Source organism: Poecilia mexicana, unplaced genomic scaffold (assembly GCF_051168715.1).
Source record: "Poecilia mexicana isolate PSO_F unplaced genomic scaffold, ASM5116871v1 scaffold_23, whole genome shotgun sequence".
Lineage (NCBI taxonomy): Eukaryota > Metazoa > Chordata > Actinopteri > Cyprinodontiformes > Poeciliidae > Poecilia > Poecilia mexicana.
In genome coordinates, this window is record NW_028263392.1 from 6,125,040 (window position 1) to 6,145,480 (window position 20,441).

General features: G+C 38.8%; 3 protein-coding genes across 5 annotated transcripts; all 3 read left to right on the forward strand.

The window, feature by feature from the left end:
• The first annotated feature begins 1,223 nt into the window (after positions 1-1,223).
• On the forward strand, positions 1,224-14,193 carry LOC106916621 (peroxisome proliferator-activated receptor alpha). 3 transcript variants are annotated; one of them, XM_088003444.1, is made up of 8 exons: positions 1,224-2,184; positions 4,308-4,547; positions 5,640-5,794; positions 8,954-9,092; positions 10,285-10,484; positions 11,439-11,705; positions 11,805-12,048; positions 12,822-14,193. In XM_088003444.1, exons 2-8 carry the CDS (start codon positions 4,325-4,327, stop codon positions 12,857-12,859), a joined length of 1,266 nt encoding a protein of 421 aa, XP_087859570.1. In that variant the 5' UTR covers positions 1,224-2,184; positions 4,308-4,324; the 3' UTR covers positions 12,860-14,193. The 3 variants fall into 3 exon arrangements, with proteins under 3 accessions (XP_087859570.1, XP_087859571.1, XP_087859569.1); XM_088003445.1 differs by lacking the exon at positions 12,822-14,193 and adding an exon at positions 12,661-12,761; XM_088003443.1 differs by having other exon boundaries at positions 1,225-2,184; positions 12,707-14,193.
• Positions 14,194-14,451: 258 nt separating this feature from the next.
• cdpf1 (cysteine rich DPF motif domain containing 1) lies at positions 14,452-15,933 on the forward strand. The gene is made up of 3 exons (XM_014985023.2): positions 14,452-14,636; positions 14,882-14,993; positions 15,299-15,933. The coding sequence occupies exons 1-3, from the start codon at positions 14,524-14,526 to the stop codon at positions 15,425-15,427; spliced, it is 354 nt and encodes a 117-aa protein (XP_014840509.1). The 5' UTR covers positions 14,452-14,523; the 3' UTR covers positions 15,428-15,933.
• Positions 15,934-16,621: 688 nt separating this feature from the next.
• cdkn1ba (cyclin dependent kinase inhibitor 1Ba) lies at positions 16,622-20,169 on the forward strand. The gene is made up of 3 exons (XM_014985022.2): positions 16,622-18,213; positions 18,515-18,658; positions 18,904-20,169. The coding sequence occupies exons 1-2, from the start codon at positions 17,820-17,822 to the stop codon at positions 18,646-18,648; spliced, it is 528 nt and encodes a 175-aa protein (XP_014840508.1). The 5' UTR covers positions 16,622-17,819; the 3' UTR covers positions 18,649-18,658; positions 18,904-20,169.
• The last annotated feature ends 272 nt before the right edge of the window (positions 20,170-20,441 follow it).

The following is a 20,441-nucleotide window of genomic DNA, read 5'->3' on the forward strand; positions in this document are numbered from 1 at the left end:
CGATTGAAGTCGGGTCTTCTTTCTACACCAAAGCTAATTATTGAAATATTTTCTCCTTGAAATCCTGGCATGTAATCCCTTTTAAGTAGCTCATTATATAACAAAACACTCACAGTATCTAAGAGGCTTCTGGAGCTTATCTCCTCATCTGTCTTTTTTTTTTTTAAATGTTATTATTATTACCCATCTGTTCAAACAATTAATTTCCAGGGTCAAAGATAAGGATGAAAAGTCAAACTTTCAAGATGGGATTTTACATATTTTACTAAAAGATCATATCTGGATTTAAAGCTTAAAATAAATCCTCCGATTTGTTCAGAACCTGAGCAGAGTGTCGCCGTAAAAAACAAAGCACAGACAGAAACACCCACCTCTTTGTTTAAAACTCACCAAGCTGCCTAGCAGGAGTTTGGAAGTCAACAGGAAAAGATGACAGCCAAAAGGTTTGCAGTTTAAATCCCAGGATGGGATGAGGACACATTTGAATCGTTGCCATGCATTCTTTCACAGTAGATGGCGCCAGACGCTGTCCGTGTTGGGAGGGCATTTCCACTGAGTCCTGGTCATCTGCACTAATGATTTTGCTTAATGAATCTAACACTAATGGCATAAAAGTTGGAACTATCAGGATAATAGTGACAATTACAAATTATGGGAATATTGTTCAAGTGGCGAAAATTGCTTTGCAAGTATGGAAGGCCAAAAGTGTCACTATCTAAGATTCCTAAAATTATCGTTTATGCCATTGTTTGTCAAAAGTGATTTGTTTTCCTTTTTCTTCTTTTGACCAAAACCATTGTTGGCAAGAAATGATAATTATTGAATTATAATTTTGAAATTACTTGCTCAAATTACAATATATTATAAATATGCTATATTTTATGTAAACAATATTTTAAAAAAAATTGTTGATATTTAATTAAAAGATAATTGTTTCAAAGTGGACTTCCAGTGGAGATTTAACTGTTCTGGCTAGCCAGAGTGACAAATTTCATCATCTCATGCTCCACTGCAGAACAAAAAAATATTAATAAATATTTGAATAAAATATGCTTCAAATGTAGTCAAAACAATATTTTAAATTATGTATTTATCCAATTACTTTAAAATGACTTGATCGTTTAATGTTTCCATAACCAGTTTTAATCGAATTAACTAAGTTGACACTATGTCAAGTTTATGTACAACTTTATTATTCAAAGTTGTACATAAATGTACAACTTTAAATGATAATACACAGATTTATTAATTTACAATTTTATTTAAATTCTAACATTTATACACAATAATTTATTCAACTGTAAAGTTTAGTCCCTCCCTCCATAAATAATTACAATATTTGAGTACTTATGCATACTTTGTCTAATTATTCATTGGATTTTCCTCTTGTTTTTTCTTTTTTTTTTCTTTTGCTCTTTTTTTTAAGAATAATAAGTCACTGAGCAATTATTTGGGGTTTTGCCCTCCATAAATTATTTACGTATTTAAATTCTGTCAGAAACATATAGTTTATTTAATTTAACTGTGGCATTTTTGGTCCTCCATAATTTAGGCAACATGGTTAACCATAACCTAATCAAAAATGAGTTTGTAGGGTCTTGTGAATTATTATTCAAATGAACTAATTTATAATGTAATGGATTGACTTGTAATCTTAGTTAATTAAATTAAAGTAATTATGTGTTTGTTAAATTTAGGCACTTTTGTCATTCCGTATTTTCAGTGCATTAATTTCCAGTGTTATTAAAACTACTTATCTATTAGATTGAATTGCTGCACTTTGGGCACTCCATAGGTTTTAGTGCATTCATTTTCAGTTTTATTAAAACTATTTATCCATTTTATTGAATTGTGGCAGTTTTGGTTCTCCATAGTTCTCTCTCTGCTACGCTTAATTACGTGCATAGATCATATTCTATTAAATTTATAACTGCGGACAGGTCCAATCAGCGATGTCTGCTTTTTCATTCGCTCGATCTGATTGGTTAGATCTATAGGTGTGTCAAGGGGCGTTTCCTGGGGAGGAGAACCGCAGCTTTTGACTGCGGAGGGAGGAGGAAGAGGTGACGCGTCAAGGTCCTGACGGATCCGGTCACAGGACCAAAACACCTCCCTCCCTCTCTCATCTGGTCTCCGACAGACTTTCAACATAATCTGGAAATGCTTCGAGTGGCAGCGGCTCAGGTAATTTATTAATTTAATCATTAAACTGGTTGTGATTTTAGACTAGTAAGCCTGATTCTTGTAGATTTTCAACTTTGCTGCTAATTTACACCAAAACGTTTTGCCTTAGAGTTTCTGATGTAGTTGTAAATCCTCCAACCTACTCTTTATTACTCTTAAAAAAATCAAAATATATAAAAGACTGCATTTAGGATAAATCAAGATCATATAGGTTCTGTTCTTGTCAGTATCCTTTGTGTCATCTGGTAACATGCTTTGTTGAGTGTAGCAGGCGTCACACACCACAGCTTCTGTTTCCACTTCTGTGGCTCTAAAGATAGATCACACTGGGATTGGTGTTCCTCAGGGGAGGTAAAACACAATGGCTTTCTGAGGTGATGGGGGAATGTTAGGGGCATGGGCCGGAGTCATCCAGAGAAAGGGAAGTATAGTCACTCAGCATGGTCGAAACTCAGCCAGTGAATTGTTTAGTAATTTTACAGTGCAGAGAAACGTTGAAGATGTTGACCTTTACTCACTGTTTTTAGAAATAAAATAGGATTCATCAAGTAGCATGCAACAAAGCAACACTGTGTTGTTCCAAGACAAAACAGATGAAACAAGAAATCTATAATATTAAGCAGATATAAACTGATCAAGTAAATTGATGTTCAAAGCCTTATTAAAGAATAGAGTCGACTTGTTTTACTTTAACTTTGTAGTTTTTGTCTCTTCCTATTTACATGCAGTGAAGTGTTTTCATGAAGACATAAGAAATTGAGAAAATCTCATAATTTTGCACCTTAATCCGATTTTTTAATGATTACAACCACTGATCAAACTAAAATAAAATGGTGAGTAAATTGACAAGTTGTCGGCAACAAAGGTTGTCCCGCATATGTCTCCTTAAAAAAAATCTGATATTAAACAACCAAAGCTATAAAAGTATGAAATGTTGTATGTTTAGTACAAAACATCCTGTTCCACATTGTAAACAGAAATGTTGTGTACAAATATTCCAGTGACCCTTAACTCCCCTCACTGTCCTCTGCAGGGCACTTTAGTATTGGTTAGTACAGAATAGTGTAGCAATGCTGTTCGTCATCTTTCATCTAGGGCAAATATTGGTTATTTAAGATCCAAAAATGGTGTTTTCCTCAAATCCCTACCTCCTTTCAAGAAATAATAAGCTTTGATAATTGACTAGCGGTAAGGATGGCCAAACATGCCACAAATAAAACAAACTTTGTGAACTTGCTTCCAGACGTAGCCATTGGGAAATGTGTGCTGACAGTCTGAGGCCTCAGTCAGTCAGAGGGCAGATTCTTCACATCAAAGCCTCTTTGCTGACCAACAGCTGTCTCACGGTTTCACCATATGCTCTGTGCTTCATACATTCTATGACGCTCTATGTTCACAGACACACTTTCATTCTAACGTCACCCAAATGTAGCGATCTGTCAGGACTTGTCTTCTGAAATGCCGCAACACAGACTAGATAAACAAGAACAAGCCTGTGTTGATCAATCACGTTGTCAGCGTCTCGACACGAGAGTCCAAAGAGGCAACGTGTTCCAGCATTAGTTTGTGAAATGTTTGTTCAGATATGTGAGCTACAATTTTTCGGTAGATTTCAGTCCGAATTATATTGCTCTGTGAATACAGTAAGATGGACCAGTAATACAGGAAGTTAGCATGTTATTCAAACAAGAGAAAGACCAGATCATTTGAGATCCTGAACAAGATTAGGCAGGTAAAGAACATAAATGAATGGCTACATAATGAGGTGTTGACTCACACGTCAGCAAACCATAACATTTTATTAACTGAAAGCATTGTTATTTAACCCCGCATTGCCAGAAAAACCAGTTACTGTGTTTTATACAACAAAAATTCAGTTGAGAATTTTCTCTAATCTTCACAAGATCAAAATATCCATTCTGTTTATACTGCTGTATGTATATACGTCCCATGAACATGGGTTCACCTGGGTTCTTACATCCATGTTAGTCTTACTAGACCTGTACTACCAGCATTTGCTTCAGTTGGGAGGTTAATCCTCCTAAAGTTGTCCAACTGGTGGTTTAAAATGCAGCCATTTTTGATTAAGGATCTTGTTTAACCTTGCCTTCCCTGCCGTTCAGTTACAGTCTGGAGAGTGATGGGCAATCCCTACAAGTTTGGATCCCCGATCTTCAACATGGCCGCCGAACTCTACAGCCCCCCATCGCCTCTTGGGGAATCCCTCCTGGACAGTCCGCTGTGTGGAGACCTGATAGAGAATCTTCCTGACTTTTCCCAGTCAATAGGAGACAACTCACTGGGATTTGATTTTCCAGAGTACCAAGCCATTGGTTCTGGGCCCAGCAGCTCCATCCCATTGGGTAAGTAATGGCACTGAACCAATGCCCAAAGGAAGTTAATGAGCATAATTTCAGGACTGATAATCTGTATTGATGGACCTTGTACCTTTTGTTTTAGGACCGTAGTTTGGTATTTCTACAAAGTTCCAATACCAAACTCAAAAGCGTTACGCTTTTCACATCAAAAACCAGCAGGAACAGCTAATCGTTTGTCTGAGACCAGGTTAATTATCATTTCAGATTCACCCACCTTTATCTTTGCTCTCTACAATTTCAGTTTCTAAAGGCATTCCAGTTAATTTTTGAGGATTTTCCCAATAGCTGCCAGGCTACATTCAGGTGCAGACGGTATACTATGTTGTAGATATAGCAAAGCAACTCCAAAGTGATTTAAACATATTTTATTTTTTCAAATGTGGGCACAGTCTTGTCTTAAAATGTCAAAACATTATCATCGACCGGTTTGAAGTGGTTATGTTGTTTTATGATCTCCTTCTTCAGGCACTGTCCACATGTGCTTATAGTGTAATCGCTGAAAAAATAACAATAGATAAATCAGTTATTTCCTTTTTTTTTTTTTTTTAGTTTAGGACACAATAAAATCTAATTATATATATATTACCAGAGGGGTGCCTAGTGGTGACATAATTCTTTTAGAAAAAAGGAAAACAAGCTAAAGCTAAGCTAAGCTCTGTTTTTTGGGGTACCCACAACATTTCAAATTGAAATTGAGGCTCCAGGACACGTTAGTTCGACTTGAAACTCAGATGGAGCACACCAAGACTTTTATGCTAACCTTAAAGCTAACATTGTACAAAGCCAGAGAGATTAGGTCAATGGAAAGAATAGTGAAGTTTAGTTTACTATTGGAAAGACAGCAGGTGGTAATGAAGCATCAAACTTAATAATTCTAAATCCAAATGCCAAATTGTCAGCTTAAGTTAAAATAAATAAATATAGTAAGCTAATGCTATGCTAACTGGATGTTTCTTTAATTTTCATGAGAAAATTGTTCCTTGAAAGGTACAATTTCAATGATATTCTCCTTAAAAACTCTTTTTAAGGCCTGTATTCTCTACTACAATCATTTCTTTTGTCTTCTGTCTTCTGCAGATACTCTGACTCCGGCCTCCAGTCCTTCGCCTGGGGAGTGCGGCACATCACTTTGTCCAGACGAGGACAGCAGTCCCCTTAATCTCGAGTGCAAGGTGTGCACAGACAAAGCTTCAGGCTTTCACTATGGAGTGCATGCATGTGAGGGCTGCAAGGTAAGACGAACGGGAACTTCACAGCCACATAGTGACACCAGTTTCAATGAACTGCTTTTGGGTCGGGAGGGGGAAACGTGCAAGCGTTTGTACACGCACGCAAACAAGACTGGCCGACGGCATGCATCATCCAAACGCATGCCAGACCCGTCCTGCAGAGGTGTATGACCTCCAGGCTGAGTGGAAAGTTTCTGAGGCATGCAGGCTGCCGGGTCATGTGAGGTGGGTGACGTGGCGCCCTCGGTTCACTTGTCGCCTCTCTCACACACATGGAGAGCAGTCTTCAGCGTTGATAGTTTAGCTCAGCATGGATGCCTAAGTGTGATCATTTAATAAGCTTCAGCACAGAGAACGTTGTGTGTGTGGCAGACCGTGAGCTGCAGTCACTAGATCCCTGTGCGAGTATGTTGAAACCGGTGCGGATAAACATCGCAGTGTTTGTCTGGTCGTGTGACTTTGTCGTCGAACATATTTTGAAATAATTTATTCTTCTGTTAGTGAGGCAAAATTATTAATTTTGATTTGATCACATTTACTCAGTGGGAAAAACACATTAAACTGTAACTTTTTTCATTTTGTTTTATGCTATGTAAAGCATAGCATAAAGATGTACAGCAAAACTTTACATCTCTTCAAAATAAGAGCACCTAAATGACTTTTTTATAGATTTGACTTTACTTTTTGCTTTTGTAATGATGTTTCTGTTTCCCTCGGGTTTAAATACGACTTGACACAAGCGACCATTTCTGTTAACCGCTCTTCAAAATGGGAAAGAACCAGAGGGTTGTGTCTGGGCCTGTCACAATAACAAATATTGCTAGACAATAAAATCTCTTAGTAACTATCATGATAAACCATAATGTTGTTATGACACCATGATCAAGTAATATGAACATTCGCCCTCTCGAAGACCGTTAAACTTTAATTTTAAAAGAACACACAACACCAGAACTGGACAATATTTTAAACATCCAAACTAAAACACAACAACTAAAAAGAAAATAAGAACCACACACCACCAAAACCATAAATAAAATAGATTATAAAGTCTGTAATCAAATTTTCCCCTACATCAGAATGAACATTGTCAGGCTCATTTTAATTTATAATGCGATTAATTGATTAATTTTGTAGTTCAAAGAGGTTCTGTGATGCTGTGGGCTCTTTCAGAAGCCCTGCAAAGCTTTTTACAACTCTTGGCATCATGAACTCTTAAATACCAGAAGATTTTAAATAAAATCTCATAAAAAGACGTAATACTAGTGGATCCTGTGATTTAGTGGTTGCTTAGTTTGGAAGTTGCTGTGCACATTTCCCTTTAAAAGGGAGTCTTATGACTCACCTCTTAGGATCTCCTCCTACGGCACTTATCTTGTCGTCAGAGCAGCTGCTTGTTTTGGCACGTAATCCACTGTGTCACAATGCCTCTGCTCTGAATTTGGCGCGTGGTGACGTGGAGCCTGAACCCACCAGAGGTGAACTGTAGTGGCACTTTGCTCCCACATTTCTCTGGCCGAAGTGCCATCATGGAAAAATCCCAGCATGCTAGCTGTGAATGCTCTTTCTATTGTTTTATTTGTCAGAGTTCAACCCCACCCAGCGAAAGTGGGGTTCTCTGCTCTAATATTGTGGATCTATGTGGTTTGTACTTACACTAATTTGAGGTAAGGCTCGTTAGATTTAGAAATTGAAACGTTAATGTACTTTTTAATGACATCTTTTTACTTAGAGAGAAATTTACTCTCGAGGAACACTAAGGGTTTTTTTTTTTTACTCCACATGTAAAATTTCTGTATTTGCCTCTGCTCTCCTCTGTTCTCCCCCAGTCACAGACATGTATATTTGCACAACCACACATTTATCCTCCCTTCCCCAGCTCTGTTGTCTTGTACTCCTTCTCTAATGACTATCATATGGTGAACTTTATGTTTTGTCGCCCCACTTTAACAGCATTCACAAAGATTTCGCCCACAAAACCAGCTGGTTCTGGTTAAAAATGACACAAAAATGTTGATATGTGACACATAATAACCTTTAATAGTGATGTGCCAAAAGCGCTCCTCAGGATAAACGCAGCCAAAATGCTGCGCAGGATGATGGCTGGTGTATTTTTATGGCCGTGTGGCTCCAGATATATTGCCAGAAAATTCATTTTCCCTACTTGACAGCGAGCGTTGTAGAGCGTCCTGACTGATGTTTCATTGATGTGTGCGGGTGAGAGTAAATCAGAGGATCATATGTTTTGGCATGTGTGTGACATCTGTTTGCTTGTGTTGGCTCAGGGCCGTGAGTGAGTGTTGGAGGGTTGTATCCTGTCTCGCCCAATCAGGGAGCTTTCTCGGAAAGATTGGTGTTTACGGCTTTTTACGGTTTTGATTTCCATCCCTGCGATACTAACAATAAAGAAACTAAAAAGGGTAAAAATGACAGAGAGTGATTACCATACTCAACTATTAAGGGAATTATCTAATTGAGAAATATATATTATTATTCTCTTAAATCTTAAAAGGGCTAAAAATGTTAATAAACGTATGGATGATACGTAGTCTGCAAAATGTTCATGCATCCTTGAACTTTTTGGTTAAGTGAAACATGGTGGTGGCAGCATCATGCTGTGGGGGATTATTTTGGGATTTGCAAGTCATTTCTGGAAGAAAATGAGTTTCAGACTGAAATATACAGCACACTTTTCAGATTTTCAGTGAAATTCTTATATCTTCCTCTAACTTAATAATTATGTGTTGCTGTGTTTTCCAGCATGATGCAGGGATTTAAGTCATTCAGTTTTAGAAATTCAAATAAATCCAACTTGTTTCATGTCACATAATGAGTGACAAAACCAGAGCATTAACTTTTTTTTTATCCAACTTTTACGACTCTACTGCTTTATTTTCCTGATGTTGGGACAGACAAATCTTACTTAACACTCTTAAGCTGAAGACATTCCTTTGTTGATGCTTTAAACAGCCGAACCTGAAGCTCAAGGTGGTGAAGCTCAAAATTAGAATAAGAATGACCTATTTTTTCTTTTTCTGTGCAGAAGCTGGAAGAGCTACATTAAGTGTGTGTATTAATGTGCATAGGATAGTTTCTTTTATTTATTTTTTAAATAAAAATATGGCTAATCAGCATATTTTTGTGTGCACGTGTCTCAATCAGGGTTTCTTTCGGAGGACCATCAGACTGAAGCTGGAATACGATAAGTGTGAGCGCAGCTGTAAGATCCTGAAGAAGAATCGAAACAAATGCCAGTACTGCAGGTTCCAAAAGTGTGTGTCTGTAGGGATGTCCCACAACGGTAAAGTCTGTTTTAAATCAGTTTAATGTTACCATGTCGCTATGGCAACGCTGTCTAAAGCTGTGGTTGACAAGCTGATTTTGCTACGTAGCCAGCTGCAGATAGCCTGACTAACGACTACATAATGCTAATAAATGATGTGGGTTTTTCTATGTGTTTGTTTCAGCAAATGTAAAAACAACAATAGATTAATGTTAAAGACCAAAAAAAAAAAACTGTATTAATTAGTTTGCTGTTATGGAAATAACTGATGCGTTTACATTTTTTTTTTGTTTTGTTTTTAAAGAAGAGTTGCATCTTGATTTTAATAATCTAAAGAACTTGACAAAATTCTGATTACAGGTTAACAAAAATTTGAAAAATAATGGTAAAACTAATAAAGCAAACTAAAAAAGATAATTCAATATGGACTAAAAAAAAAAAAAAGAAACTTGATGAACCCAAACAGTGATTGGAAACAAACGCTTAGCAATATGCTTAACACTAACAAAGTGTTGGTTTGGGAGCTGCTGTGTTTCTTTTCTGTTTTGTTCTCTGTTTTCCTTTGTCTAAGCTGCATGTACTGGATCACTTCATGCTGTGTTGTGTCAACATGCATCAGGAAGGAAAGGGGAAGGTGTTGTAGACACGTGGGTGCAGTTTTGATTCAGTTGTGCAAACGATTTCACGTTATGTTAGATAATGGACGCAAGAAAGTAGTGTAGCCATTTGAGAGCTGAAAGAAGTTCCTGGTTTCGTCACAGCCCTGCATTTCCCATCACTGCAGACAATTACAAAAAAAAAAACATGCTCAGATGTAATCGCTGTAAGATTTATGAAAACAGCCGTGCAGGATGACAGTAAAGATCTTTTTCAGTCAGAATCTGCATGTGCTCTTCACAGCGGTGGGACATGTCCCTCTGTGATTTAGCTGGGGATTTTACATCCTTTACACCGCCGGTTATTTATAGAACCACGTCCTGTTGCAGCTGGTTCAGAACGTGTCTACATCTGGTCCATCACTTGCTGTGACTGCAGGGAGGTCAGCGGGTTTGTTTCACGGACCCCGTAAAGTAGGTTGAAACGTGAGAGGCGCCGTATGGTGCACCGAAGAAAAGAAACACGGAGCAAAATGGCTTAAACTGTATTTGGTCAAATCTGATCTGCTTTCGGTGCATGTTATGAAATTAATAGGACTTCTTCTGTCCTCTAGCCATCCGGTTTGGTCGCATGCCCCAAGCAGAAAAGCTGAAGCTCAAGGAGGAAAGCAAGGTTGTTGAAACAGAAGAAGAAGATCCGGTCAAGGCCGACCACAAGATCCTGGTCAGACAGATCCACGAAGCCTACATCAAGAACTTCAACATGAACAAGGCAAAAGCGCGGCTCATACTGACCGGAAAAACCAGCCAGCCGGTAAAAGAATAAGAAAATTTAATGCTTTTTATTGCAAATGAAAGATAGTTTGGGATTTCTGATAAAGATTTTAAACTTTCTTGTACTACCTGTAGTAAATAAGTCTTTGATGTCTTCATTTGGTATCGGTAAAAATAAGTTTGAGCTTTAAAGCTAGCAGCTAATCTGAGAGGGACCAATACAAGAGTGGATGATCTTGAAATAATCTCCAGTGTCAAAAAGCATCCCACCAGTTTCTAGTAACACTATTTTAAGAATCTCTAAGCCAACATCAGGTTTGGATTGGATGGTTACTTACAGAGAAACCCATGACTATTCGCACAGGAAATGGAAGAAACATGTGGCTTTCCCAGTCAGTGTTAGTATGCAAGTAAGAACGTTTAAAAATCTGTGAAATACTGGATGGACTATTTCTGCTTTTTAAAGTTCTTTACATCTACATCTGAGTAACTGACTGAAGAAACCACGCAAGTTTCCTCTTTCCAGCTCATGTCTCACTCATAAAGTTCATCGGTGACGCGCTGCCTCCCACATACATTCCTTGTGCAAACACTGCAAAAACACAAAATCTTACTAAGCATTTTTGGTCTAGTTCCTTGTGCAAATACTTGAAATAAAACTAGATTAACTTACATGTAGCTTTTCAGAACGCCATAGGAGATTGTTTTAGGTCACTAGTTCCTTAATATTGATGAAAAGTAACTAGTTATAAGACATTTTCCTCATAGGTTATATGGGAAGAATGCCTTGTCCCACTGGCATATTATTTCACTTATAATGTACTTTTAATCAATATTGAGGAATTATTTATTGAAAAAAAGCTCCTAGATGTTCCTGTAAAGTTACTTGTAAGTTAGTTTTGTCTTATTTTAAGTTATTTATAAAATGACTAAGAGAATTATCCCCCTTAGCCCTGTACTATGCACAACTTACAAACACCGTCTTCATCGACAGCCTTTTATCATCCATGACATGGAGACGTTTCAGCTTGCCGAGAAGACGTTAGCGGCCCACATGGTAAGGACTGAATCTGCGGAGCCCGACCTTCATCTTCAAACTGGACAGATAATCCCAGCGCTGGTTTGTGAGGAGCTCCAGCAACGGGAGGCTGAGGCCAGGCTCTTCTACTGCTGCCAGAGTACCTCAGTGGAGACGGTCACAGAGCTAACAGAGTTCGCTAAAGCTGTGCCCGGCTTTCAGAGCTTGGATTTGAATGATCAGGTTGATTAAAAGAATCAATTACTTGTGGTTTATTCTGGAGCTAGCCCACGTTTAGGCAGATTTTATACCTTTTTTTTTTCTTTTTTTTCATATTTCAAGGTGACTCTCTTGAAATATGCGGTTTATGAAGCCCTTTTCACCCTTCTGGCCTCATGTATGAACAAAGATGGCCTCCTCGTAGCACGTGGCGGAGGCTTCATCACCCGAGAATTCCTCAAAGGTCTCCGGCGGCCTTTCAGCGACATGATGGAGCCCAAATTCCAGTTTGCCACTCGTTTCAACTCTCTAGGTCTGGATGACAGTGACCTGGCCCTCTTTGTGGCAGCTATCATCTGCTGTGGAGGTAACCTTGCTCTATTTTCTGGGAGCATATCCATTGTTTTTTTTCCAAGTAAAGTGAGAGTGCTACTCTATGGATTGGCATTCTTAAAGGTACACAGTCCAAAATTAAAAATAATTTGGGTCATTAAGCCTGAAATGAGAACAAAACGTAGGGGTTCTTTTTTCAAAATCATATTTTCACCACGTTATTCATTCGTAAGCTAAATATTCAGGTTGAAACTAAATACTAAATATTTAACTCAATGCTACATGTGGAGTGTTGGAGTTACCAACAAGCTAGCAGCTCCAAACTAAACTTTTAGCTCTGAGCTAGCTAAATATTTAGCTCCAAACTAAATACTTAGCTAGTAAGCTATTAGCTCCTAAGTATAGATACAAACAAAATATTAGCTCCCAATTAAAACTAAATATGATTTAGCATATTACCTAAATATCTAGCTTGCTAACTAAATATTTATGTTAGAGCTAAATATTTAATTTGAAACTGTGACGTTTAAGTGAATGAAAAACATGGTAAGAAGAAAATATGCCTTTGAAAAATTAACATCCATGTTTTTCCTCTAATGACAGGCTAATAACCCAAATTATTGGTGTTTTTTTTTTTTTACTGCAGCTTTACAAACGGCACCCGGTATTACTTAACAATTCTTCCCTCTCAGACCGTCCGGGACTGGTGGATGTACCGCTGGTGGAGCAGCTGCAGGAAAGCATCATCCAGGCCCTGCGGCTCCACCTGCTGGCCAATCATCCAGATGACGCTTTCCTCTTCCCCAGGCTGCTGCAGAAGCTGGCTGATCTCCGGGAACTGGTAACAGAGCACGCACAGCTGGTTCAGGATATCAAGACAACAGAGGACACTTCACTGCATCCGCTCCTGCAGGAAATCTACAGAGACATGTATTGACAGAATGAGTTAGAGTTCATATTATTGTTCATAAATTGAAAGTGCAGTTAAATTATGCGCACATTCTTCAAGCAATACATGCTCTGATTAAAGCTTAGCAGTATGAAACACAGATGTCCATAGGTGGGGTTAGAATAGTCCTATTTATTGTGCATATTTATTCAAATCTGCCTAATCTAGCCTTTTTTTCTATGCTAGAGAAATACCTGAATCTGTGCTGTAAACATGTGCTGCTTCAGCAGATTTATGACACATGACAATGTCTAATGTTACGCATTTATATGAATCTTTCAAAGTGCTGCTTGAAAACTCAGACCTCAGCTTAGGTTGCCTGTAAAAGCATGTCTTTGTGCGAGTCCTGTGAATTCAAGTCACTGGCCAGTATTAAATATTTGCACTAAAAACATATTCATCTGTTAAACTGGTCCATGCAGTATTTTGTAAATATATCAGGAATCCAGTGACGACAGAGGAGGACGGTAAGGCGCTGCCAAATAACGAAGATCGATGCCTTATTTTTTCATCTGTGACTTTGAATTAATCTTGTATGCAGTAATTAAGTTTTATATTCTATTTTTTAAAATCATGTACAGTACATGGAAGGGTTTCTGTAAAGTAATTATTCTGTAGAAGTATAGTATAAATTATTATATATAGAATGTTGTTTTTTTGCAGTGCTGTGACTTACATTCAGATACATGCCTATGAAGATGTAAATTTATTTATATTTTAAACCACAGTCCCAATTGTCGCAATGATACAGATTTTTTTTTTCCATTCTCGTTTGTCTGCAAATGAAATAATATTCAAAAACTAGGATTTTTCAGACTTTCTTTTCCTTCGCCATTACACCAATCACACTATCAAGGGGATCTCTAATGTAAATAAACCATTCTATTCAGTAATACCCAAATGCATTTTCAGACTTTTACTTGGTTTAAATCATGTCTCACATATGATAGTTTTTCCATTCGTGTTAGGGATTATTCCTGCTCTGTAGTTCCTCACCATTTTGGGGCTCCCAGGGGTCCATTTTGAATCCACTTGCTGTTTATCTTGTACATGTTGCCCTGTGGGCTAATTTTTAGGGAACACAATGTTTCTTTTTACTACGACGCGGTTAGTTTTCTACTCTGTATGAATTTTATTATTTTGTTTGGCTTAACTGTGAAGTGCTTCCATCAGTTTTTGCTGTTCTTAAAAGTGCTAATGAAATAAATTATACCATGACATAACACAAAACTATTTTGGGGATGTTTTTTTTAGGAGATTAGAATACTGCTAACATGAATAAAAGGTTTGACATGTAATATAAATGTATAAAAATGAGATTTAGTAAATAAAGTTAATCATGTAGTTCATGTTTTCTTTGATAGCTAGGTATATAAAAGACTCAACTAATATATAATCAAAATTAAAATAAATCACAAAAGCCACTAATAATCACGTTTCTGTTTATAAAAATACGGACTTTACAATATGTTGTTTTATTACCCCCACTCCAGTTGGTGGCGCTACTTGCTCACACAACAGGATGGGTTTCCACTGAAACCAACTTTCTACTTTTAAACAATGGAGCAAACTGCGACTGGAACCCCTCAAAACACGTTCAGTTGCCAGTTATGTGGTTTGAGCACATCATATACCTACTACGGCCAGAAACCACCTAACACCAGAGCCATTGTGTAAGTTGAAATTACGTTAAACACTCATTTGCGAAGCCGTATTGGCGCTAGCTTGTGCTAAAGCTAACAACGCTTCAGCTTCATCTTCTGTGTGGTGTTTGTGTGCAGAAAGTAACTCCTACAGTTTCTGCGTTGTACTCAGGGCACCGTATGATCTTAATCGTATATTTTATCATAGTAGTTATTTTAAGAATAGATAAGTTAAGTATAATTGAAGCCTGAGTGCTGTTTCTACTTTTTATCAGGTTGCTTGAGGAATGTTTTGTGACTAAGGATCCATTCAGTCCGGATAAGGAGAAGTTTCTGGTGTTGGGATCTGCATGCAGCCTATGCAACATGTGTGTCTGTGTTGGACCGGTAAGACACATGAACACCTATGTGATAAAACATAAATAAAATAATCTACTGATTAAAAAAGATACACACGTGTCCCATGTTACATTTACTTTCCTTTAATTACATTCCTTGTTTACTTACTTATTATTATGTATTCATAAATAGAGAGGTATGGGTGCTTTCATTTAAACACCATGAATCTGCACACGTTTTCACTCGCTATTAACACCTGGATACACAAGTGGTTTAATAAAAAGTTATTTTGTAACTGTACGTCATGTAAGCACCATCCGTCGGGTACGTACTGTGCTTTTTCTTTTGTGCAGGACTGCAGCCTGTTCTACACCAAGAGGTTCTGCATGCAGTGCGTGAATAAGCACCTGGACCAGTTCCCCCATCAGATTCGGGCCGAGCTGGCAAAGAAGAAGCAGAGTTCAAAGTCCGGCGTCTCATGACACACGAGGTCCTCCAACACGCTCACCAGACTGCAACAGAACTTGTACTTTTTGTGGAACAAAACGTTCAGCACTAGACGTACCGGTGGGGATTGTGTGAGAACCGTATCAAGTCGCACAAAATGTGACTGGTCCTGCTTTTCATTTGAAATTCAAAAGCATCCTTTATGTTAAAGGACACTAGCTGGCACTGCCTACTGGTTAACAAATATATACAAATGTTTCAAATAATTCAGCATTTTTATCTACGTCAAACCAAAAACATAAATTTAGATTTTGTTTAATGGAGAATAATTTTCAAGCAGAACATAAAAACAAACAAACAAGGGTTTCGATTGAAAAATGTGGCATTTGTTTGTTTTCAGCCCACTTTACACCTTAACTGGTAAGTCCACCTTGAACCATAAGAGCCATTCTTATGGTGAAATATGGTGGTGGCAGCATCATGATGTTGGAGAAGCTGGGGGTCTTTAAATAATAAATAAAATCCTAATCAAGCCAGTAAACTTCATAAGTCATCTTTTCAGTAAACCTACTGCACTTGTGTATATTTTTTAAATAAATGTCAAACAACACTAAGTTCCTCAGTTGGACTGAAAAGTAGCTTTTGGGATTCATCCCTTGGTGTCATTCCTGTTCCCTTTTTGTCCCCGGAGAGGAATATTTTCCGTTGGTTCTGCGTTTTTAGGCCGTAACCGATCGTCCTCCCGCCGCGTCGCTTATACTCCCCCCCCCCCTCCCCCCCACCCCCATCCATCCAGCTGAGCCCGATCAAAGGTCCGTTTCCAGCCCGGGTCTGCTGGCTCCAGCGCGGGGCCGCGCGCACGTTTACAGCAGCACAAGCACGTTATGGATTAAGTGTGATCCTAACCCGATAACATCTATATAACAGATGGCCCCGGCTGCCTTTATCACGAGATGTTTTCAGACTCTGCGAGGGTTAATTGAAACAGCATGGCCTTGAAGGCAGGCTTCTCTCTCTCTCTCTCTCTCTCTCTCTCTTTTTTTTTCCCCCTTTACTGGCAAAAAGCTGCAAAGGAATCCAGATGATAATCACTGGGGAGTGGATGTTGGGACATTGTAAAACTTAAGCGAGACTGATTTTTTTTTTGCTGATTTTATTCACTTGTTACAAAAGTCATGCAAACAAATCCCCAACGAGGAGGAGTTTGCTATAAATTTAACTCCACCTCGTCTCCCCTCCCCCCTCCCTCCACACACCTCCTTCCCTCCTCCCTTCTTCTCCTTTTGGTGTTTAAATTTTAAACCCACATCAGCAATTACACCCAGTGAAGCACACAAACCACACCAGTGCCAAAGTCTCACAGCGATAGGCGCCGAGCCAACAGTGACATCAGGCCTCCTCAGCTGATGTCATTGGTGGCAAAGGTGAAGAGCTTTTTTTTTTTTTTTTTTTTTTTTCCTGGTCCTTCGTCGTGGACGAGCTTCACCAGAGTTGACCCTAAAAGCCCCGCCCGGCCTTAACAGAGTTACCACTGTTTGAATCAAGGCTGGTGTTTATGTGACACCAGATCAGATGGAGCAGTGATTGATTCGTGTGATAGCGCATCCTGCCCCGGAGCGACACTTCATTACTACTACTACTACTGGAGGTTTAGTGCCTGTTTCATCCTGCAGGAGTATAAAGATATGCACGTGTCGATTAGAAGGTGTTGATGGAAACGCAAAGCCTTGCCAAAGTGCTCAAATGTAGTGATTTGTGTCATATTTCAACCACAAGCTCCAATCTATTTGGATTTGATGGGGTTCACCAACATTGACTCCTAACAGGTAAGGATGTCAAAGTCCAGACAAAACTATAATTGAGGATCTCTCCGCCAGGTCTTTATAGGGTTACCTCGTCTCAAAAATAAGCAGCTAAATGTGGGGTGCTTGCACGCCACACTGTTCAGATTTCCACCTTTAAAAAAAAAAAAACGGCTCCCTCCACTCCAAACTTCTGCACTACTTCTCTGCTCTGCAGTTGTTCCCACTGCCGCGTATGGGCGGTGCTCCAGCCTGACGAATCGCTTCTCTGTTTAAATAGTCAAGTTTCCTCCTTCGCTCACATCTCTCTTTAACGCCATGTTGGCTGTTATGGCTTGACTTGTTTTCATCAGACTTTTTACTACGAACCTGACAGGAGTGGTAGCGTGAAGAGAAAAAAAAGAAGAAAAAACACCCCCCTTTCTGGAGACCATTCCGTTTTTTATTGAGGCGTAATTTGGATGATAGGCGCGGAGGATGCATGCGTCGATCGTGTGACTTTGTATTTGGAGGGAATACTACTTTGGAATAGCAGTTTTTAAAGGGACCGACACCTTGTTTTTTTTTTTTTTTCATTTTCTTTCCTTTTGCTGCGTTTTTTTTTTTTTTCCTTCTCTCTTGTCATATGTGCAACAACATGTCAGACGTTCGCCTCTCTAACGCGAGCCCCACGGTGGAGCGGGTGGACGCGCGGCAGCTGGACAACGCCAGGTCGGTCCGCAGGGTGCTGTTCGGCACACCTGATCCGGAGGAGACGCGGAAGCAAGCGGAGGCTCTGCAGCTGCAGTCCGTGGAGGCTTTTAGGGACAAGTACAACTTCGACCCGGTGGAAGACAGGCCGCTCTCTCCGGGGCTCTACGACTGGCAGGAGGACGAAGACGCGCCGGAGTTTTACCGCAGGCCACCACGGTGGAGCCAGCCGCCCCGGGGAGAGGCAGGCGAAGGCAGCCGGGAGACGAGGAGGGAGAGGCGGTCGCCTCACACTAAAGGTTCGCGGAAACGATCTTTTCAATCTGCAGGTGAGAAAACTAATTTCTTTACTGCAACTGGCATGCATTAAAAAAATGTTTTTAAAAATAGATAAAACAGGAAGAACATAGAATAATTTCATCAGCGGTTTGCAGTATGTTTGCTTTTCTACTTCTACTGCTAATACGACTACATTTTTACGTAAATTCGTATTTATTTTTTTCTTCTGAGGGACTTTTTCTCGATCTGAAGAAAAGTGGAGGCGTTTCCTTCGTGCAAACTTTTTCATCATTATTATTTGTTTCTGTTTTTATCTTTTACTTTATGCATTCATCAATTTCGGTTTTGCAGGTCATTGCTCTAACGATTGCACGAGTAACGGCAAAAAGTCGCATTCCGACAAAGACGACGATGAAGAGCAGGCGCTCGGTGCAGGAAGCCAGGCAGAGCAGCAGCAGCAGGAGGAGGAGGAGGTCCCATGCTGAACGGTGCCAGGTTAGAAACCATTTTCTCTTCATTGCGCTTTGAATGGCCGCTGCACTCTTCTCTATTCTGCGTGCTAACGTAGTAAATATGCATGCAAAACCGCTGTAAACATCACCACTCACTCTCATGTCTTCAATTTTTCTCACCCCCTCCTCACCTCCCCATGCTTTCTTGCTCTGTGTTGTGCGTGAATGCACGAGTAGTAGTATCACGCATAAGTGAATCACCGGCCCCTTTTCCTCTGCGTCCCACAGAGCGCTGAGACCTGCCGCTGTAGGCTTCCTCACCATCTGACAGAAGACGCGGAGAAAAACAAAGCAGCTTTATCGGAAAGAAGGGAGGAGGATCAGAAGGCTGCACAAGCACTGAATATGTACACTATTGACTTTTGGCACTCATATTTTTTTCTATTATAAAATTGCCTCAAAAGCAGCAGACAATGTAGCAGTGTGCAAATTGAATTTTGCTCATATTTTTTATATATATATATCTAAAAAATATATAAATATATATATATATATATATCTACTACCTATGTGTCAGATGTAGCAAATGGTTTTCATACCTTTTTTTGTGTAAATGTGTGTATGTGTGAGTTTGACTCAGGGAGTTGCAGTGCAATTCCCATCAGAGATATTTGAAAGTTATTTAGTATAAAACAAAAATGCTAATTTGTGTCATTATTCAGGTATTTCATGTAAGTTTTTATTATTATTATTATTATTATTAGAGAGAGAAAAAAAATGCAGATTTTAAACATCAGGGTCACATGGAAGCAAAAATGTTCACTTTTTCTACAGTGTTGATGTTGAAGGCCCCACCTGGTCCGCACTGTGTAAGATGAGGATCCGCGAAACTGGGAACAGCCATGATAGATAAAGTTTACAGTCTTCTTCTTTTTCCCTGTTTTTATTTTTATTTAATTTCATTTTCCAATTGGGATCAGGTTTGGGAGGGAGACGGGGGGTTAAAATTGTTAAAACTGCTGAGTAATGCCCACCATTTTTTTTTTTTTTTTTTTTTTTTTTTTTTAAAGAAATGTTTGCAAATAATCTTAAAAATCCTGTTTTGTAAAATTCGGTGATTTTCTATTTCAGTGACGTACTAGCTCCCCCCCTCCGGAGGTAGGTGTGGTCCAGGGTAACATCGATGGAAAAAATATGTTAAAACCACTGGGCTTTCTTCTTTATGCAAATATGTGAATCAAAGAATGGTGTTTGTGGTGTGACATTCATGTGGAACATGTAATTAATTGCACTATTCATTTCTCATTTAAGTGAGGGCAGAAATACAAAGTGACACTCCCTCACTTTGTGTAAAACTTTGAAGTGTTTTTTTTTTTTTTTTTTTTTTTTTTTTTTGAAAAACACTGTAAGGCTATACTAACTTATTTATGTCTTTTTTTTTTTGTGGGTTAATGTTTAGCTTTCCAAAGCAACATTTTGTGCATTCTTGTAAATATATATTTTCATCATTTTTTTTAAGATAAATAAATAAAATTGCTAAACTGAGCCAAATAATTGCTATTGTATATTTTACTTTATTGGAAGCACCATTCAGTGTGAACAAAATGTAAGATTTAATCGCTACATTAGTTAAGAGATGTGACTTTTGTCTTGACTTAGACATTTGTTACTATTTGACAACTCTTCCATAAGGTTCAAATTAAGTTCAGAGATTAATAGATAAAACTAATTTTTTTGGACCAAAAAGAAAAATGGCGTGCATTTTGTGCGTGGAAGCGGCAGCAGAGTGCAGGCCGTGACTACTGAATCCCTTCAGTCCGAAGTTA

Coding starts and splice junctions, on each gene's coding strand:
- LOC106916621 (XM_088003443.1), top strand. CDS start 4,325: ATGGGCAATCCCTACAAGTTTGGATCCCCGATCTTCAACATGGCCGCC. Junction 4,548..5,639: donor CAGCAGCTCCATCCCATTGG/GTAAGTAATGGC, acceptor TGTCTTCTGCAG/ATACTCTGACTCCGGCCTCC. Junction 9,093..10,284: donor TGTAGGGATGTCCCACAACG/GTAAAGTCTGTT, acceptor TCTGTCCTCTAG/CCATCCGGTTTGGTCGCATG.
- cdpf1 (XM_014985023.2), top strand. CDS start 14,524: ATGGAGCAAACTGCGACTGGAACCCCTCAAAACACGTTCAGTTGCCAG. Junction 14,637..14,881: donor CCTAACACCAGAGCCATTGT/GTAAGTTGAAAT, acceptor ACTTTTTATCAG/GTTGCTTGAGGAATGTTTTG. Junction 14,994..15,298: donor TGTGTGTCTGTGTTGGACCG/GTAAGACACATG, acceptor TCTTTTGTGCAG/GACTGCAGCCTGTTCTACAC.
- cdkn1ba (XM_014985022.2), top strand. CDS start 17,820: ATGTGCAACAACATGTCAGACGTTCGCCTCTCTAACGCGAGCCCCACG. Junction 18,214..18,514: donor ACGATCTTTTCAATCTGCAG/GTGAGAAAACTA, acceptor TCGGTTTTGCAG/GTCATTGCTCTAACGATTGC.